Raw genomic sequence first — 16,838 nt, 5'->3', positions numbered from 1 at the left:
ATGTTGAAGGCTGTTGACTATGGGGTATTCTTACATTTCCAGTTCTGAAATGTATTGCTTTAAGTATGCAGTGAATTTTAGAACCCTATTCAGTTTTAACATATTAATGAAAAATATTAATAATCTGTTTACTCCAACAGAGATTATAGCTGAGTACTAGATCAGGAATAAGGTGCCTTTTTTTGATTGACCTATTGAGGAGGCAGAACAATTTAACTGTCATGCAAATGACATAATTTGCATATACTAATTTGGTATATTGAGAACTGGCCTCCAATCTAGGAAAACCTGACTAGTTCTGCCTCTGACACATATTGGCTGTGTGATTGTGGGCAAGAGGCTAATTTAGTGCTGAAGGCAACTCTCCAAGACTATAAGTTACAGAGAAGGTGTCAGCCTGTGTTAGTAGAGGCAGCCTCCTCTCCTAGAAAGTTCTCCTATACCAAGAAAATTCACAGGTCCGCTCCTTAGAATCTTATCCCTAAAAAATTTAAAATGCTGAACTTAACCTGCTTTCTTAGTATAGAAATTAAACATAAATTTTCTTGATATAAATATCAACATGTTTAAATAAGTTACAACAATGGTAAAGTGCAAAAATATTAGAAAAAATAGAAATGCTATAATAAAACTTTGCATTGCATCAGATTTGATCTCTGTTCCTCATTCCATCAGCAGTTTCTTGGACTGTGTATTGAAAAGTAAATAGTCCTTCTAGAGTTACTACTATCAGCAAGCAAGAGAGGCAGCTGCTCCTAGCGCCCATCACAGAGGAACTGATGGGATACTCTCAATATACAGACTCTCATCTGAAGCCTTAATAGCTTAAATCTATACTAAGACTTTTGGGATTCTTTGTGTGTTCATAAATGTGTGTCTTTGAATGCTAGAAAATTTTACCCTCTATGCCTCTTTTGTGATGTCATATTGAATATGTTAAATAAAAACTAAAAGTTTTGTATTAGTACACACATGTATGCACATATACTATAATATTAGTATACATAACACCAGGTACAGTTTTCAGATGTTTTCAATGTCACAGAAATGCCCTATTATGGTTCTACTTTGTACTAAAGAGGTTTACAATCTAATAAAACAGTATTACTCTCAGTTATAATTATAGCAAGCTGAGTTTCCTTTTTAAATTTTAACTTGCAGAATTATCTTAACTCCAAATAGTTTCAGTTGTATATGTTAAGCACCATCTCATCTGCTTTATTATATAATTCTTGTAGATGTTTTAAAGCAGCTATCTTGTCCCCATAAATAGCTGCTTCTTAGTGATAAAGAAATAATTATAGGTTATATAAGTGCAAACAGTGAGATGATGCCTTACGTATTTGTCATAAAGTCCCATATTCCAGAGTTCAAATATTTAGCTCGGAATTTGACTGTATAAAACACAGATATCTACTTTACCAAGTCATTATCAAAAGACATTCAACAGATTTATTTTTTTTCACTTAACTATTGTTTTCTAAACTGGAATATCAGACCAGAATATAAGTTGAGAACAGTTCTCATTACTCAGAGAACTAAGGGTTAAACATGTCTCTTCTCAATAGAAAGGGGTATGAGGTAGTGTTGCCAGATATGGCCAGTGTGTTGAATTGTTTTTCTTAACTGTACTTTGTTATATGAGAGGTCTTTTTTGGGGGATTCACAGGAGTCACTGACAAGTAACTGAAATGTTTAAAAAGCGCATCAATTTAAAAGTGTTAAAAATTTCATTAAATAAAAATTAGTATGTAAAAGATAATTTCAAAGGGTATTAAAAGAATATTAATAGTTTAACAACTTAATTATTCTTATGGGTCTTTTTATATTGCAGTTGCAAAAATTAGACCATGATCTTGAAATGTTACTGTCCACAACTCAGTCAAAGAATCAGAAACTACAGGAAGACTTAAGAAGGTAAATATTATATTGTGCATACATTGTGACATTAATAACAATTGAAATGGTAGAATATACCTGATCTTTTTTTCCAAATATTATTTTCTTTGAAGAGAGCAAGAATGGTTGAATGAACAAAAACAGCTAATAGCATCTCTCAGTGAAATATATAAGGAACTAAAAAATCAAGTGATACCAGTTTCCGAGAAAAGGTATTTATACTATGCTGTTAGGTTTTTATCAGTGATATAGTATTGTAAATTTGTTTATGTTGAATGAAATAAAGATACCGGGAGATTGTCAGGAGTTGGGAATGTAGTCTTGATTCCTGTCACTGAATAATTGCTTAATTATTTAGTAAATTGATTTCTCTGTACTGTTTAATTTTAGGATCTGTTAAATTGTGGGCATTTGTTCTTTTTTACCTAAATATTGGACTAGAACTTAATGTGTGTGAAACCTATCAAAATCCTTTTACAAAACTTAAGACACACAAAGAAGGTAGCATTCTACCAGGTTTTTTAGAAATTGTGCTTTATCATCTCATTTGTTCTCTTAATATGTTAGAACTTTACTTGAACTGAAAACTAAAATTACTAAAATAAGAAGACATAGAGAGAAACTGTTGACCTCTATGGGTGAGGTTCTAGATGAGCATTTTCCTCTCCCTGAAGAAAATGGAAGTAAGAAGAGAAAAGTAAGTTTTGGATATTTGGGGGGATTTTTCTTTTAAGAAATCATTTGCCAAATGCCTACTTAATGTATCATTTTACCTTATTTTCCCTTCCAGTTCCTATCTTCTATTATATTTCTTTGCCTCCTTCCTTCTCCTTTCCCATAAGTTCCTGTTGAGCCTCATCTTTCCCCACTTGTTTCTATTCCCTGTTGACCTACAGTATCACAGTTGATAATGCAGGCTTCTATTTATTCTCATTAATACAAGTCAGTTAGCAAGCAATTAATAAGTGATTACTGTGTGCCAGGGATACCAAAAAAGGCAAAATATTGTCTCTTCTCTCAAAGAGTTCCTGTATGTATGAAGCAGACAACATTCCGATAATTACGTATAAACAGAGTGAATGGAAGGTCACCTCAAAGTGACGCCCCCAGCAGCCAACAGATGAGGACCTTGAAAGGCCCTCTGTGGAAGGTGCGATTTGCACTGAATTGTGCAGGATGCAAGAAAATGAAAGATTTAGAGCTTTGCAGATAGGGGGTACAGCTGATGCAGATTCTCAGAGATGGGAGACAATGTCCTGAGGCCAGCGTAGCAGGATCATCAGGTACATGAAGGGTAATAAGTGTAAGAAGACTAGAAAGTTAGGAAGGGGACAGGTTGTGAAGGGCTTTAAATGCCAGACATGGTTTTATATTTGACCCTGAAGGAAATGGTGAACCACCAAAGTTTATTGAGTTGGAGGGAAGGGGGGAGGGAGGAGGAGGAGACAGGACATGGTCAGCTGAGTAGAGGAGAGATTTGAGTGGGAGGGACTTGAGACAGACAAATCAGAAGGTTATTGCAGCAAACATGTGACCCAGTGCCAGCCTGCAGGAGAATGGTGACTAGAGGAAAAGGGTACACATGAGAAGGGTTGTGAAGATATAAATGACAAGATGGGAGTGGAGTGGAGTTTGACAACAAAGTTGCAAGCCTGGGTTTCTTGGAGGATGATGTTCTTGACAGTATTAGGAAAGAGGAGAAGAGAAGATAGTTTGCAAGGGAAAGAGAAGTTTTGTTTTGGACATATATTTGAGATGCTTATGTGGCAGTTAGTAATGTGAGATTGGAACTTGGCGGGGAGATTAGGGCTAGACATAAGAATGTAAATACTTCCTTTCCTCTGTAGGCCTCTAATCTACTTCTTATCTCAGTCTTCCATTTTGATGTCCCACTTACCCACTGATCTCTTCCCTCTGATCCTTAAGGTTCCCATAACTATACTTATTGCCCCCATTTCAACTATTCCACATAGCTATTATACATACCAGTGTTAGAATTCCACCATCTATTGACTCCATATATGCAAACATTTTTCAAGAAACCTTATCACCATATGTAGACTAGCTTGTCTTCTGACAGACTGATTACCTGTGAACTCCTCTTCCATTGTTACTGCCATGACTCCTCCTTATAACAGTATATATTTACTGAATTTTGTCTTGCCCTATTACACCATTATTTCTGTGAATGTGATCAGTTCACTAAATAAAATTGTTACTTTTGTAAAAATGTGGACTTTGTATTGGTGTTCCTAAATTTTTGTTTTTAAAATCCCATTTTTATTTTGGTGTTAAATATGGTAGTTATTTATTTTCACAGTTCTTTAAAATGATTAAATTGTTGACACTTTATAATCTAAATTATTATGATGATTATGAAATATCACTTGAAAATATTTTTAATATATGTGTAGTCAATGGCAATCCTTTTAGAAACTATATTTATAAAACTTTCTATTAACTTTTTCTTTTCTAAATATTCTTTTTCCACATATTTTTGCACCCCTTAGAGAGAGTGTCAGCCAAATGCACAGCTAATGACAATGCATGAAATTTTAGAGGTAAGTGTTTCATAAATTAAAATTTTTTCATCTTGCTGTTTTTTAATCTTTTAAAAAAAAATAGTGATCTTCAACAAAAATTAAACTGTAAATAAAATCAATTGATGTCTTTAAGAGAAGCCCCAAAATTTTTATAGAGAGGATAAATTTTAATGATTGTGATAAATAAAAAATTGATCTCTGCTTTAGAAACACATTTCACTGAGGCTTTAATCTCCCCCAAACTAGAAGTTCAGACACCACTTGAAGTCCTAATCCCAATATTTATTGGCATGGAAGCTTTGATTTGCTCCATTTCCAAACTGACAGGTTCAGTAAGTAGCCTGCTGGGGGTCCCACCCCCACCCCATTCTCAGGGGCTCACCATATTGATTCCATATTTAGTGGAGACAACCAGTTACCTTAGTCCCACTGCATTTCAAAACTGCTAAGGTCAAGTGGGATACCAGCCTCAGCCTCCCAGCAGGAAAGTCTATACATGTGCCACCACACCCTGCACATTCTATTTCTCACTATACTAGATATATGTAGTGGAACTTCAACCCCAAATTTGTTTCTGGCTTTGTGTGTTATATATAATTGAAAATAATAGCAAAGGTAGTTTTTGAAAAATGATTAAAATTAAAATTTGGGATCCATATTATACTTTTTAATTAAAAAGATGCAAAAGTACTACTTTCTAATGTGATATTTTGACAAAATATCATTTGCTTAGGATTTATATGGTGAAACCCTATACAGTAAGAATGGGTTTTGGTTTTGGATATAGGATTATTTTGGGGGGTTGGAGTTGCCAGTTCCCTCAAAGATAAACTTAGGATTGTGAATTCTTTCCATAAAGTGGCAAGAATTCATTTAGGAAAAAAACCCCTAAGTAAAACCAGACTCTGACTGTCTGTCTGTCTCCTTCTCTTTCATGATGCAAGAGATGAGGAATTATGAGTTTCTCATATTAAGATTTTAGCTTCCTGGTCATGCCGACATTGTTAAACTTTCTTAGAGACCAAATTTATGCTTTATTCAGACTCCAAAGATAGTTTTGTATACTTAATAGTATCTTGATATGACCCTTAATAACAAATTGAACAAAAATTGAAGACAAAATTTGCAGTCTATAACGGGAGTGGTGTGGTGCTTAGTTTAGACCAGGGGTGGGGAACCTGCAGCCTCAAGGCCACATGTAGCCCACTAGGTCCTCAAGTGTGGCCCTTTGACTGAATACAATTCTGTGAAGTTTGGATTCAGTCCAAAGGCTCCACTTGAGGACCCAGAGGGCCACATGTGGCCTTGAGGCCACAGGTAAGTAAAGAATTCTTTAACTCTTCATTTCTCACTACTAAATTTTCCAGATGAGTAACTGAAAGAATATAGGTCATTATTATTAATAGACTCAGGATTGGTATCTATGAACTCCTAACTTTATAGGCCTAATTAATAATAATTGCTCTTATTAATATAGTAATTAGCCATTTACTAAAGAACTTTTCTTTATAAGAATCTAGTGTAGTAGATAACAAAATCTCTTTATAGATAAGAAACATGAGCCCTCATAGATATTAAAAATTGTTTGCCTGATGTCAACCACTTAAGTAGTAGTCAGATGGTCTTCTGACTTAAATTCTTTCCACAATTATATCATGCCATTTCTTTTATGAATATTATTAATTAGGGAGACAAGATATCAAAGATGAGAAGTAAATATAGTCTTCCAAGCATAGAAATTGATTAGAAGAATTCAAATTTTGAGATTGTTCCATCTCCTTTAGAGTGTATTATGTCATTTTTCACCAAAGTTGTACTCCATTTGCCTCATCCTGCCTTGGATGTCATCTTGTAATTATTCATGACATTGGCAGCAGAACTTAAGTACTCTGGAAGGTACCAGTGACTGATTTTGTATTGGTTGTTCAAGGACTCACTTAGCTAATATCAGAGAAGATACTTGTTACCTATTGGTAGACTACATCAACTTAGCCTACATCAGTGGAGGGAGTACCCACACCAAAGACATTTTGGATCTTTTAAGTATTAAATAATGTTGACTAATGATTAAGAAGTATTTACCCTGAGAAAAGTAAGAGTCTGAAATACTGTTTGCATTTTGGTTTGGCATTTAATTTATGTTTTTTACCAAGTTTGACAGTGATTTCATTGATTGTAGGGATTGTAACTGAACTGTTATACTGGAGTTCTTAAAATAGAATCACATCCAAGCAAAGAAAACCAGAAAAATAGGTGTTTCGTCGATTAAAATTATAATTTAGTTAATCATATAAGGGGAATTTGAAAAAATGAAGTAAACAAATAAATTTAAATTTTACTGTAGTATGTTTGGTCTTTTAAAACAATAAATTCTTTGAAGTAGGAAATTAGAATTATAGTTCAAACAGTCCTTTAGAAAGATCAGTATCCTTTGAAATATCTGAAATGTTTATTTTTTTAAGTGTTTTAAAACCTTTCCTTAAATAAAGCATATTTTGGTTAACTTTTTTTTCTAGCTTCTTATAAATAGCCTACTTCATTCTGCACATGATCCATACGTAAAAATTAATGACTCCTTTTGGCCACCTTATATTGAGCTGCTGCTGCGTAGTGGAATTGCGCTTAGACATCAAGATGATCCAAGTCGAATACGATTAGAAGCATTTCATCAGTAAAACAATGTGCTTTCTTAGATTTGGTACTTAGAAACCTTGGCACTGGAGCATAATGGAAGCTCATATGTCCACTTGGATGAAGAACATTATTTTCACGCCAAAGTTCAATCTTTCATTTGTTGCTGATTTTCCAATTACATATTCCTTTCTCATTTAGTCAGAGTTGGAATATTGTACAATGTTTTTATAGCACCTTTTCTTTTGCATTTTGTTTCAAGCTTAACTTGGATGCTTTAGCAAGTTTTGATACAAGTGATGAATTAGCCACTTTTGTTATATCAAGGCATTGAAGTTGTGTTGGTGCTGTATTAAAAGTTAGTAGATTTTGAAAAAGTAAACTAAAATTATTTTCATGTGTAACAACTTATATGTAGACTTACTGAAAGTTGGAATATTAAAAACTAGATGATACTATTATATAATGTATAAGAATGTATATCTAAATGCTAAATTATATTACATTGGAAATTAAACTTTGTGATTGTCTTTTATTGAAAATTTAGTCATTTGACCATACATAAAAGTAATCAGTGAATTATGTCACTGCAGGAATTAGGTCTTCAGAATACTTTTAAAAAATTTTTTTCACATTTTTTTTCAGTTAGCAAGAACTTATGTTTTTTTTTCCCTGTTCCTTCCCTCTCCCTTACTGGGAAAAAGAAGAGAAAATCAAAATCCTTGTGATAAATATGCATAGTTAAGCAAAACAAATTCCCACATTAATCCTCTCATCAAAATGTTTGTCTCATTCAGCATCTTAATTTCATCTCTTTGTCAGGAGGTGTGATAACATGCTTTGGAATTGTGATGCATCATTGAATTAATCATAATTCTCAAGTTTTTCAAAGTGATTTTTCTTTACAATGTTGTTGTAAAAAATGATTCTCCTAATTCTGCTCATTTCATTCTCCATCAGGTCATACAAATCTTCCCAGGTTTCTCTGAAACTGTCTCCTTCATCATTTTGTAGATGGCACAGTAATATTCCATTACATTCATATAATGTAATCTTCTCGGCCATTCCCCAGCAAATGGGTACCTTCTTTGTTTCTCATTATTTACTACTACAAAAAGTTGCTGTAAATATTTTTGTACATATGAGTTCTTTTCCTCTTTCACCTCTTTGGGCAATAGATCTAGTATTTTCTTTAAGATTTTTAACCTCCAGATGAATTTTATTTTTTTCTAACTCAATAAAGTAATTTGATTAGTGCTGCACTGAATAAGTAAATTTAGATAGTATTGTCAGTTTTGTTATAATGACTCAGTTTATCTTACTCATGAGCAATTATTGTTTCTCCACTTATTTAGGTCAATATTTATTTTTGTAAAGAGTGTTTTGTAGAAGACTACACAATGCATATAATTCTGGCTCTTGGTTCTAGAAAAATAATACTTGCCATATTAAGGAAAGGTCTATTATACTTCCTGGTGTTTTAAAATATTTTATTTTAAAAATTAACGTTTTCCCCCATTAACAAGCATCTACCCTCTCTGTCTTCCACTTCTTCCCACAATGGCAGGAAAAAAAAAAAGAAAAAACCCTACAACAGACACCTATATTTAAGTAAAACAAGTTTCCCAACAAATTTAAACATGGGCCATGTCCAAAAATGGATGTCTCACACAGCATATGTAGTCCATCACTTCTCTGTATGGAGGAAAGCTTCATTCTAATCAGTCCTCTGAGTCATGGTGGATCATTGCATTGATTAAAATTTTTAAGGCTTTCAAAATTGTTCCTTTTAATGATGTTGCTATTGTATAAATTGTTCTCCTGGTTCGTCCTACTTCACTCTGCATTAGTTCAAAATATGGTTTAAGTGGTTTTTATTTTCTTTTCCCCTTCCTCATATGTATAAGACCTCATAAGACCTCTACTTGCCTGTCCCTCCCACCTTATTATATAAAATAAGAAGTTCCTCTCCCCTATTCCTCCTCTTTCCTTCCCTGCTGTATATTGCCTGCCCCTTCCTTTCATTTCTTCTTTTAAGGTCCTTAAAACATAACAAAAAGTCACTCCCAACCCTCCCTGTATTTGACTCTCTCAATAACCTCTGCTAGGTATGCTTTTATTATGTTCAATATCCATTGGAATGCAAATATTTCATCCTTATAATCTTTTCTGATGATTCAGTTGTTGTTGCATTTTTAGATGGGTTTCCCACTTTAAAAAGTGCTTCATCCTTTTTATTTATTCAGTCTTCAGTGATTTGCTGTGGGCAGCCCAGCATTGTTGGCTTAACTGAGGGCTCTGGGACTGAGTCTGAGTTTGGGAACACCTCACCCCTTTTTCCCTATGCTTTTCCCTACTGTACTGGGAGGTATGGCTGAATCTGTTATCTACTTTGGGTGACCCCATATTTTGGACTGTATGCATTGAGTCCATTCTCATAGCCCTTTTAGGAGACATGCACTACTGGTCTGGGCCTTAATTCTGGGCGTACTTAGGCTGCTGCAGGCCTAGCTCAGAGCTTGGCATACCCAGCCCATCCCTATTCCATAGTTCCTGCCCTTGTTACTTGCCTCAAGGTCGCATATGTGATCTGGGACTTGAATGATGACCTGCCATAATCTCATATTTCTCAGTCACTTTTCAGTCATTCTTTCTGGATCTTTGTTGGAGTAATTGTTGGGGGAAGCTGGTGTTCTATTGCTGGTGCACCTCCACCATCTTGGCTGGTCTTCAGATTGTTTATCTTTTGTGAATCTCAACGTGATCCCCTTTTATAGAATACCATACATGTTTTCCAGCCTTAGCTCAAGAGAAAACCTGTAAAGCAACTCATTCCTTTTTTGAATAGCTCTAATTGTTGGCAGAGTTTTTCCTTACATCAAACCTAAATGTGCCTCTTTCTACCTTCCAGTCACTATTCCTCATTCTTACTTCTAGGGCCAAATAGAACAAGTGTAATTCCTCATCCATAAGACAGCCCTTCAATACTTGAAAGCAGTTTTAATGTCTCCCTCCTTCCCCTGCCCCAAGTTTCCTCTTCTCTAGACTAAACATTTCCACTTCTTTCAGCTGTTCCTTATATGGTTTGAACATGGTCAGTAACAATCCAACATTTTAGTAAGTTGTATCAGTATCTTCTCCATTGGGCAACCTTCTGTAGAGAAGAGTGCTGGACTTGGGCTTTTAATCCCATCTCTGAAATCTGCTAGTTATGTGACCATGGACAAGTCTTTTAATTTATTAGAAACCCAGTTTCCTTATCTGTAAAGAACACTTGTACTACCCACCTCTGGGTTATCAGAAAAGTGTTTTGTAAGCCTTAAATCATTCTGTCAACCAACAAGCTATTATTAAGTGCCTTGTCAGGCACTGAGCCAGATGCTTGGGCTACAAAGAATGAAACAATCCCATTCATTCTAACAGAGGAGACAAGAATATGCAAAACATGTATATATGTAGAATATAAAGGGAACAAGCACAAGTAAATGTAAAGTATTTAAATAGACAGTTGTTTTTAAGGAAGGACACTAACAATTGGGGGATCATGAAAGACTTTATATATAAGATGGTGCTTGAGCTGTATCTTCAAGGGAGAGATGGAGTCTGTGATACAGAAATGAGTGGGGGACTGCATTCCAGGCATGGAGGATGGCCAGTGCAAAGGCTATTAAATTTGGTTAGTTATTTCATAAATAAGGAAAAAAGAAATATTAATTACACAAAATAACAGGTTAGTAGATAGGAGTAGGAATAGAATTTTTTTTTTTGCCTTTTGGAGGGCAATTGGGGTTAAGTAACTTGCCCAAGGTTACATGGCTAGTTTTTTTTTTTTAACGTGGGTGTTAAGTGTCTGAGGCCGGAACTGAACTCGGGTTCTCCTGACTCCAGGGCCGGCTCTTTACTCACTTCGCCACCTAGCTGCCCCATAGGAATTAAACTCAAATCATAAATAGATTATTATTTGCATGGCTCTATTATATTTATAGTGCTAATCAATTTACTTTTTTCTTGTAAATTATTTGATTGATGTTTTTCCCCTTTTTTTAAATTGCTGTCACTTCCCTGTGATTTAATTTCTCCTCCCCCAATAAAGCCCTCCCTTCTAACAAGTACAGTTGAGCAAAACAAATCAACAGAAATCAGACTCAGAAAAGGAAGTCATCACCAAAGTCCTTAGTGCTATCAAGTCGTTCAAAATCAGAATAGATAAGAATTTATCAGTGAAAATAATGCATCTTTGCCACTGTACACTAAGGACCGTTGATCCTTTCCAACTGAAATTTTCTTATGTTTCACCCCTGCTAGAATGTGAACTCCTTAAGTGTTTGGCTTTTCTCTTTGTATGACTAATGGCTTTGCAGAGAGTGCTTAATATATGCTGTTTCATCCATTCATATGGGAATTCCTGCTAAAGTGGTAGAAGGCATGATTTACTGTCAGTCCTCTGATGTTACAACTGATTCTCAGTTTACCTTTGATTAATTTGATTTAAGAGAAGCTGTAAATGAGAATGTTCAAAATTCTGTTTCTCTGGTTTGCTACATATTTTATTTTATTTGAATAAATGTTTCATTATGATAAAGTAATGAAGACTGAGTTTTTAAAATATGCATAATTCTTGTAGGACTATGCAGAGGATAATGTCAAGATTTTTCTGATTATTTCCATGTCCATATGTGTATGTATATGTAAACATATTTCTATGTATATTTGACATAACCTTTTTTGTTGAAAAACTCTACTCTTTAGGTTAACCTTGAGGTTTCTACTTGTTTAATACTTGGAACTCCATGAACATAAACTCCCTTTTAAATTTTCACCAAGAAAATTTAAATTCTCTTTTAAAAAATTATGGTTGCACTATATGGACCAGAGCTGAGTGAAGGAGTTAGTTGTGCTTGGGAACATTTGGCACCCAGTGACAACCTAATTGATTATCAGGCTTGGCTTAACAGAAGGATGTGGGGTTTTAGGAGTTTTGAAAGGGGGGAGGAACTTCTGTGGCAGAGAGGAACTGGAAAGTTATTTCAGTGAAATAGTATAGCAACCACAACAACAAAAAAAGCCGAAGTTATAAGTGGATTAGTGTTTAAAATAAAATTCTATTTCCTAAAATTGTTTTGGACGGGTTAAGGCATTTTTTTTCTTCTTTTATGTTAGAGGCAGCCTCAAAGAAACAACATGAGGTATTCTCCAAACCATGGTTCTTACTAGCTTGGCACAGATGGTCCCTACTTCTTTTTGCTTTATGGATCCTACTCATTAATCTGCCATATAAATTTGGTGTAAGGGGCTCATGACTATGAGGTGGTCAAGAATAAAATGAAGGAAGAAAAATAATTTTTAAAAAACTGAGTAACAAGTCAAATTTTAATTTAAATTGCCTCAATTGACTGTGGACATGCACAACATGTGGAACTTGAATTCATTTAATATTTATAGACTCTTTTATATAGTACAGGATACTGTTTGGGGCTCAAAAAAGACAAGGCCCCTGCCCTCATGGAGCTTACAATAGGGAAAAAAAGAAAGATACACAAAAATACTTCAATACATGTTACAATATGAAGATTCAATACAAGGCATACTGTGTGCCTTGTATTGAACATATTAGTTCAGAGGAAAGAGGGATTACTTCAGGGTGGGGGATCCCAGGCCATCACAGTCATCCTGACTTTTGTCTTGCCATTGGACTTTGATAACTCTGGAAGAAAGAATGAGGTTCATGACTTAATGCAACTCTGCCTCACTTAAATCTAATTCATGGGCAAGTCGAGAAGTTACCCTATGTCATTGGTCCCCTTCAAAAACAGGATGAGCAGGTATCCATAAGACCCCTTATTTCATTGAACTTACATTTAGTCCTCTGAAGATTTATACTTATTTTGTATAAAAGAGAATATAATTTACATATCTTTGTTCTCTTAAGACTTTTATCTTCTAATATCTGCCTTTTTGTTACGTCCTTTACACTTAGAACATTTTCTAGTCTACATCACTCAAATGAGTAGCCTACTTTCACTTACCCAGAACTGACTTCATTATACTCAGTAAACCACATTCTTATTAAAGAAAAAACCACCACTAAATCTTTTGTGGAAAACTTAAGTCTGTAAGTCTTAAGACTATAGTGGGAGGAGTGGGAGATTGGGTAAAGTGCTGACAGTCATTTGGTTGGAGTAGGTGGTGCCCTAGTTAGCTGTCAAAAATTCTGAGAACTAGAGAAGAGACAGTAGCTTGGGCTTTGGAATGCTATCGGGTATAGATAGCTTCAAGATCTGCTTGTGGAAAATTCCCTTACTATAAGACAGCTTCCCCCTCCCCCCCCAAAAGAAAAAAAGACTAAAGTTAAATGTCATAATTGAATCAAATCTTAAATCTTTAATTTACGTCTCAGGATCATTACGCATTTTTTTGTTTCAATCATTTAGAAACTCAGGGTGGATTTGAAGTCTTAATTTTGTAGTCCTGCTCCTAGGTAGGACAGCTAGGTGGTGTAGTGGATAGGTTGCTGGGCCTTGGAGTCAAGAGGGCCTCACTTCAAATCCAGGGTCACCGAATGGCTTTATGAGACTGGACAAGGCATTTAAACCTGTTTGCCTCAGTTTCCTCACCTGTAAAATGAGCTGGAGAAGGAAATGGCAAACCACTCCAGTATCTCTGCCAAGACAATCTCAAATGGGATCACAGAGTCGGGACATCAATTAAAGGACTAAACAAATTCTTAGGTGTGATAAATGCTTGTTGATGATATTAGACTAGAAAAGTTCAATTGCCAACACCAGGGAATGTGCTTATTTCTTAATGGCATAGCACAAAAACTTATAACCAAAGTTATAGTTCCCATTTATTAGCCATAAATACAAATTAAAGGCATTGTATCTTTTTACCAGCAGATGGGGATAGAGAGACAATGTAAAAAAGTTTTATCCTACCTACAAACTGAACTTTGCCAGTATTTATGCTGAAATGAATTTGGGTGAAACACAAATTATTAATCAGTGTAAAATAATCAACAGCATGATATAGTTACCCAGATCAGTCTTATTAATCCAACTTTGGGTTTATTCATTTGGTTATTATGTAACTAACTCATAAGCTGAGTTTCTAGCTCTATATTTTTATTTTATTTATTTTTTTGTTTTAGTTTTCTGTATAACGCTGCTGGCCCAATTTCTGAAAAACTCAGTTTTTAAATTTTTTCAGGAAATGACACAGGAAACAAATGTTTGCTGGTCAAAGAAATGCCAACTAAATATTCAGCTCTGATATTTACTACCAATTCCCAGTGACTGAGGGCACTGTTATTCTAATCACAGTCCATATAATCACCTCAAAATGCTATACTGCCAACTAAAATAGATTTAATGTTCATAGTTATTTAGTACTTCTCATGTGTTGACCCACTAATGGTAGTAAAATTCTAATCTCCCACTGTTATTTCTCACATTCAAAGTTATTATATCCTACCAACTGACAGTGTCTGGCATACAATAGCATTTTGTATCTTTTAGACAGCTTTTATGGTTTACTGACTAAATCAGAGAACAAAGTCAAAGAGTTGTACTTTCATTCTGTACATATACATGCCCATCATACAAAGTTCTTAGAACTTCCATAATAAAGTGTCCCAAATTTAGATGGCTGCTGTACTTCTTAATTGAATATAAGCTTGTTCAATATATCTTTATTAAAAGATATCTGATATTTATGATTTCCCATGGTAATTTTAAAGTATTTTGTCTTACTAATAAAAGATTATTTTGTCATAAAACCTCTCCATTCTTTATTACAGCAGAAGAGTCCACAAGGTGAAGCTAGTAAATAGCTTAGTTGTTCAGTTGTTCTTTGAACATATTGCTGTTACTGTATACAGAGTTCTCTTGGTTCTGCTCATTTCACTCTTCATTTTTTCTTGCAAGCCTTTCCCTGTTTCTCTAAAATCCGCCAGCTCATCATTTCTGCACAGCAGTATTCTATCACAATCATATACCACGACTTGTTTAATCATTCTCCAGTTGATGTCCATCCCCCCTCAATTTCAAGCTCTTTGCCACCAAGCATTGTAACTTTCCATTACATTCAGATAACAATTTATTTAGCTGATACCCAGCCAGTGGGGAAGAAGGGGAAAAGCTGCTTCCATAAAATGTTCTGTGATTTTTTGCTATGAATTAAGCCTTTCTTTTTGTTGATGACCTCCTTGGAGTAAAGTTATGGAAGTTTATACTTTCTTAGTGCATCAGAATGGCATTAGCTTTCTGACTGCCATGTCATAATGTTGATTCATATTGAGCTTTTAGGAAGAGAGACAGAGAAAGGAATGAGACAGCATGCTGTAGTGGATAGGATATTGGCCTTGCAGTCAGAAAACCCGAGTTCAAATATTACCTCAGATATTTAGAAATTGTGACATTTGGTAAATTATTTTATCTTGCTGTATCTGCTTCATTTGTAAAATGGGGTTGAACTTGATCACTCCTAAAGTTCCTTCCAGCTATAAATCTATGGTTCTCTGTGAATTGTTTTATAGCTATGCCTCCCACATTTTGTTCTTATCCAGTAGATTGTTTGAACCCGAGTTCAGTATTTTACATTTAACTCTATTAAGTTTTATCTTCATAGAGTTAACCCATTGTTGTAGCCTATTGGAATATTTTGGGATAACTCCGTTGTCCAGTATATCAATTATCTCTCCCAGCTTTATGACATTTACAGATGTGATAAGCATGCCATCTATATGCCTTCAACCAAGCAAGTACTAAAAATATTGAGTGAATACAGATTCCTGAAATCTATCTAGGTTAGTATAGACACATTAAAACTCTTGGTTTGGTTCTGCTCATTTAATGAATTCTTTTTTTTTTTTTTTGGCCTTTTGGAGGGCAGTTGGGGTCAAGTAACTTGCCCAAGGTTACACGGCTAGTTTTTTGGGTTTGGGTTTTTTTTTTGTGGTAAGTGTCTGAGGCCGGATCTGAACCCAGGTCCTCCTGACTTCGGGACCAGCGCTTTGCTCACTGCACCACCAAGCCACCCCTAATATAAATAATAGGTTGATGAGCTAGAATTCTAACTTTTTTTTCTTTTTGGAGGGGGCAGGGCAGGGCAATTGGGGTTAAGTGACTTGCCCAAGGTCATTCAGCTAGTAAGTGTTAAGTGTCTGACGGTGGACTTGAATTCAGGTCCTCCTGACTCCAGGACCAGAGCTCTATTCACGGCACCACATAGCTGCCCTATTTAATTAGTTCTTAATAGATCCAGCTGTATATACTTATCATCTAGTATACATCTTGCCATATTTTCCATAATGATATCTTGAGGGATTTTGTTCTATATCTTGTTAAAAAATCTCACTACATATATGGCATTCCTATTATCTCTCAGTCTAGTAAAGTTTTCAAAAAAAGGAAATGGGGTTACTATGGTGTGACCTGTTCTTATTTAATCCTACTGGCTTTTAGTGATCACAAACCATTCCTTTAATAAAATACCTGGAATTTTGCCAGGGTTCCCAATACCTTTTGTTTTTTTTTTAAAATAAGATGGAATTGAATATGTCCTGTCTCTAGTCCTATGACACCTCTCCCATTCTCCATGATTTTTAAAAAGTTCACTAAAAGCTCAGCAATGATATCTGCCAGTTTTTTAAAGTAGTCTGGAATGTAATTCATTTAAGCTTGTTGACTTGAATTCATTAAGGATGAGTAGATGCTATTGCTGAGAACAATGGGATGATCACCTAGAATTTAATTTCTGTTCCTTATG

General features: G+C 34.9%; 1 protein-coding gene across 3 annotated transcripts in view; it reads left to right on the top strand.

The window, feature by feature from the left end:
- The window catches only part of CENPK (centromere protein K), a 33,704-nt gene extending 26,114 nt beyond the window's left edge, over positions 1 to 7,590 (top strand). For all 3 annotated transcript variants that reach the window (XM_069096426.1, XM_069096428.1, XM_069096429.1), the window contains exons 6-10: positions 1,835 to 1,917; positions 2,013 to 2,111; positions 2,467 to 2,596; positions 4,410 to 4,460; positions 6,959 to 7,590. In XM_069096426.1, the coding sequence (XP_068952527.1) occupies positions 1,835 to 1,917; positions 2,013 to 2,111; positions 2,467 to 2,596; positions 4,410 to 4,460; positions 6,959 to 7,117 (522 nt within the window). In that variant the 3' untranslated portion in view covers positions 7,118 to 7,590. The remainder of the gene's footprint in view (positions 1 to 1,834; positions 1,918 to 2,012; positions 2,112 to 2,466; positions 2,597 to 4,409; positions 4,461 to 6,958) is intronic.
- The last annotated feature ends 9,248 nt before the right edge of the window (positions 7,591 to 16,838 follow it).

This window comes from Petaurus breviceps, unplaced genomic scaffold (genome assembly GCF_028583685.1).
Source record: "Petaurus breviceps papuanus isolate PSGF00001 unplaced genomic scaffold, PetGlider_PUasm1.0 229, whole genome shotgun sequence".
NCBI lineage: Eukaryota > Metazoa > Chordata > Mammalia > Diprotodontia > Petauridae > Petaurus > Petaurus breviceps.
This window is presented reverse-complemented; position numbering and strand designations above follow the sequence as displayed.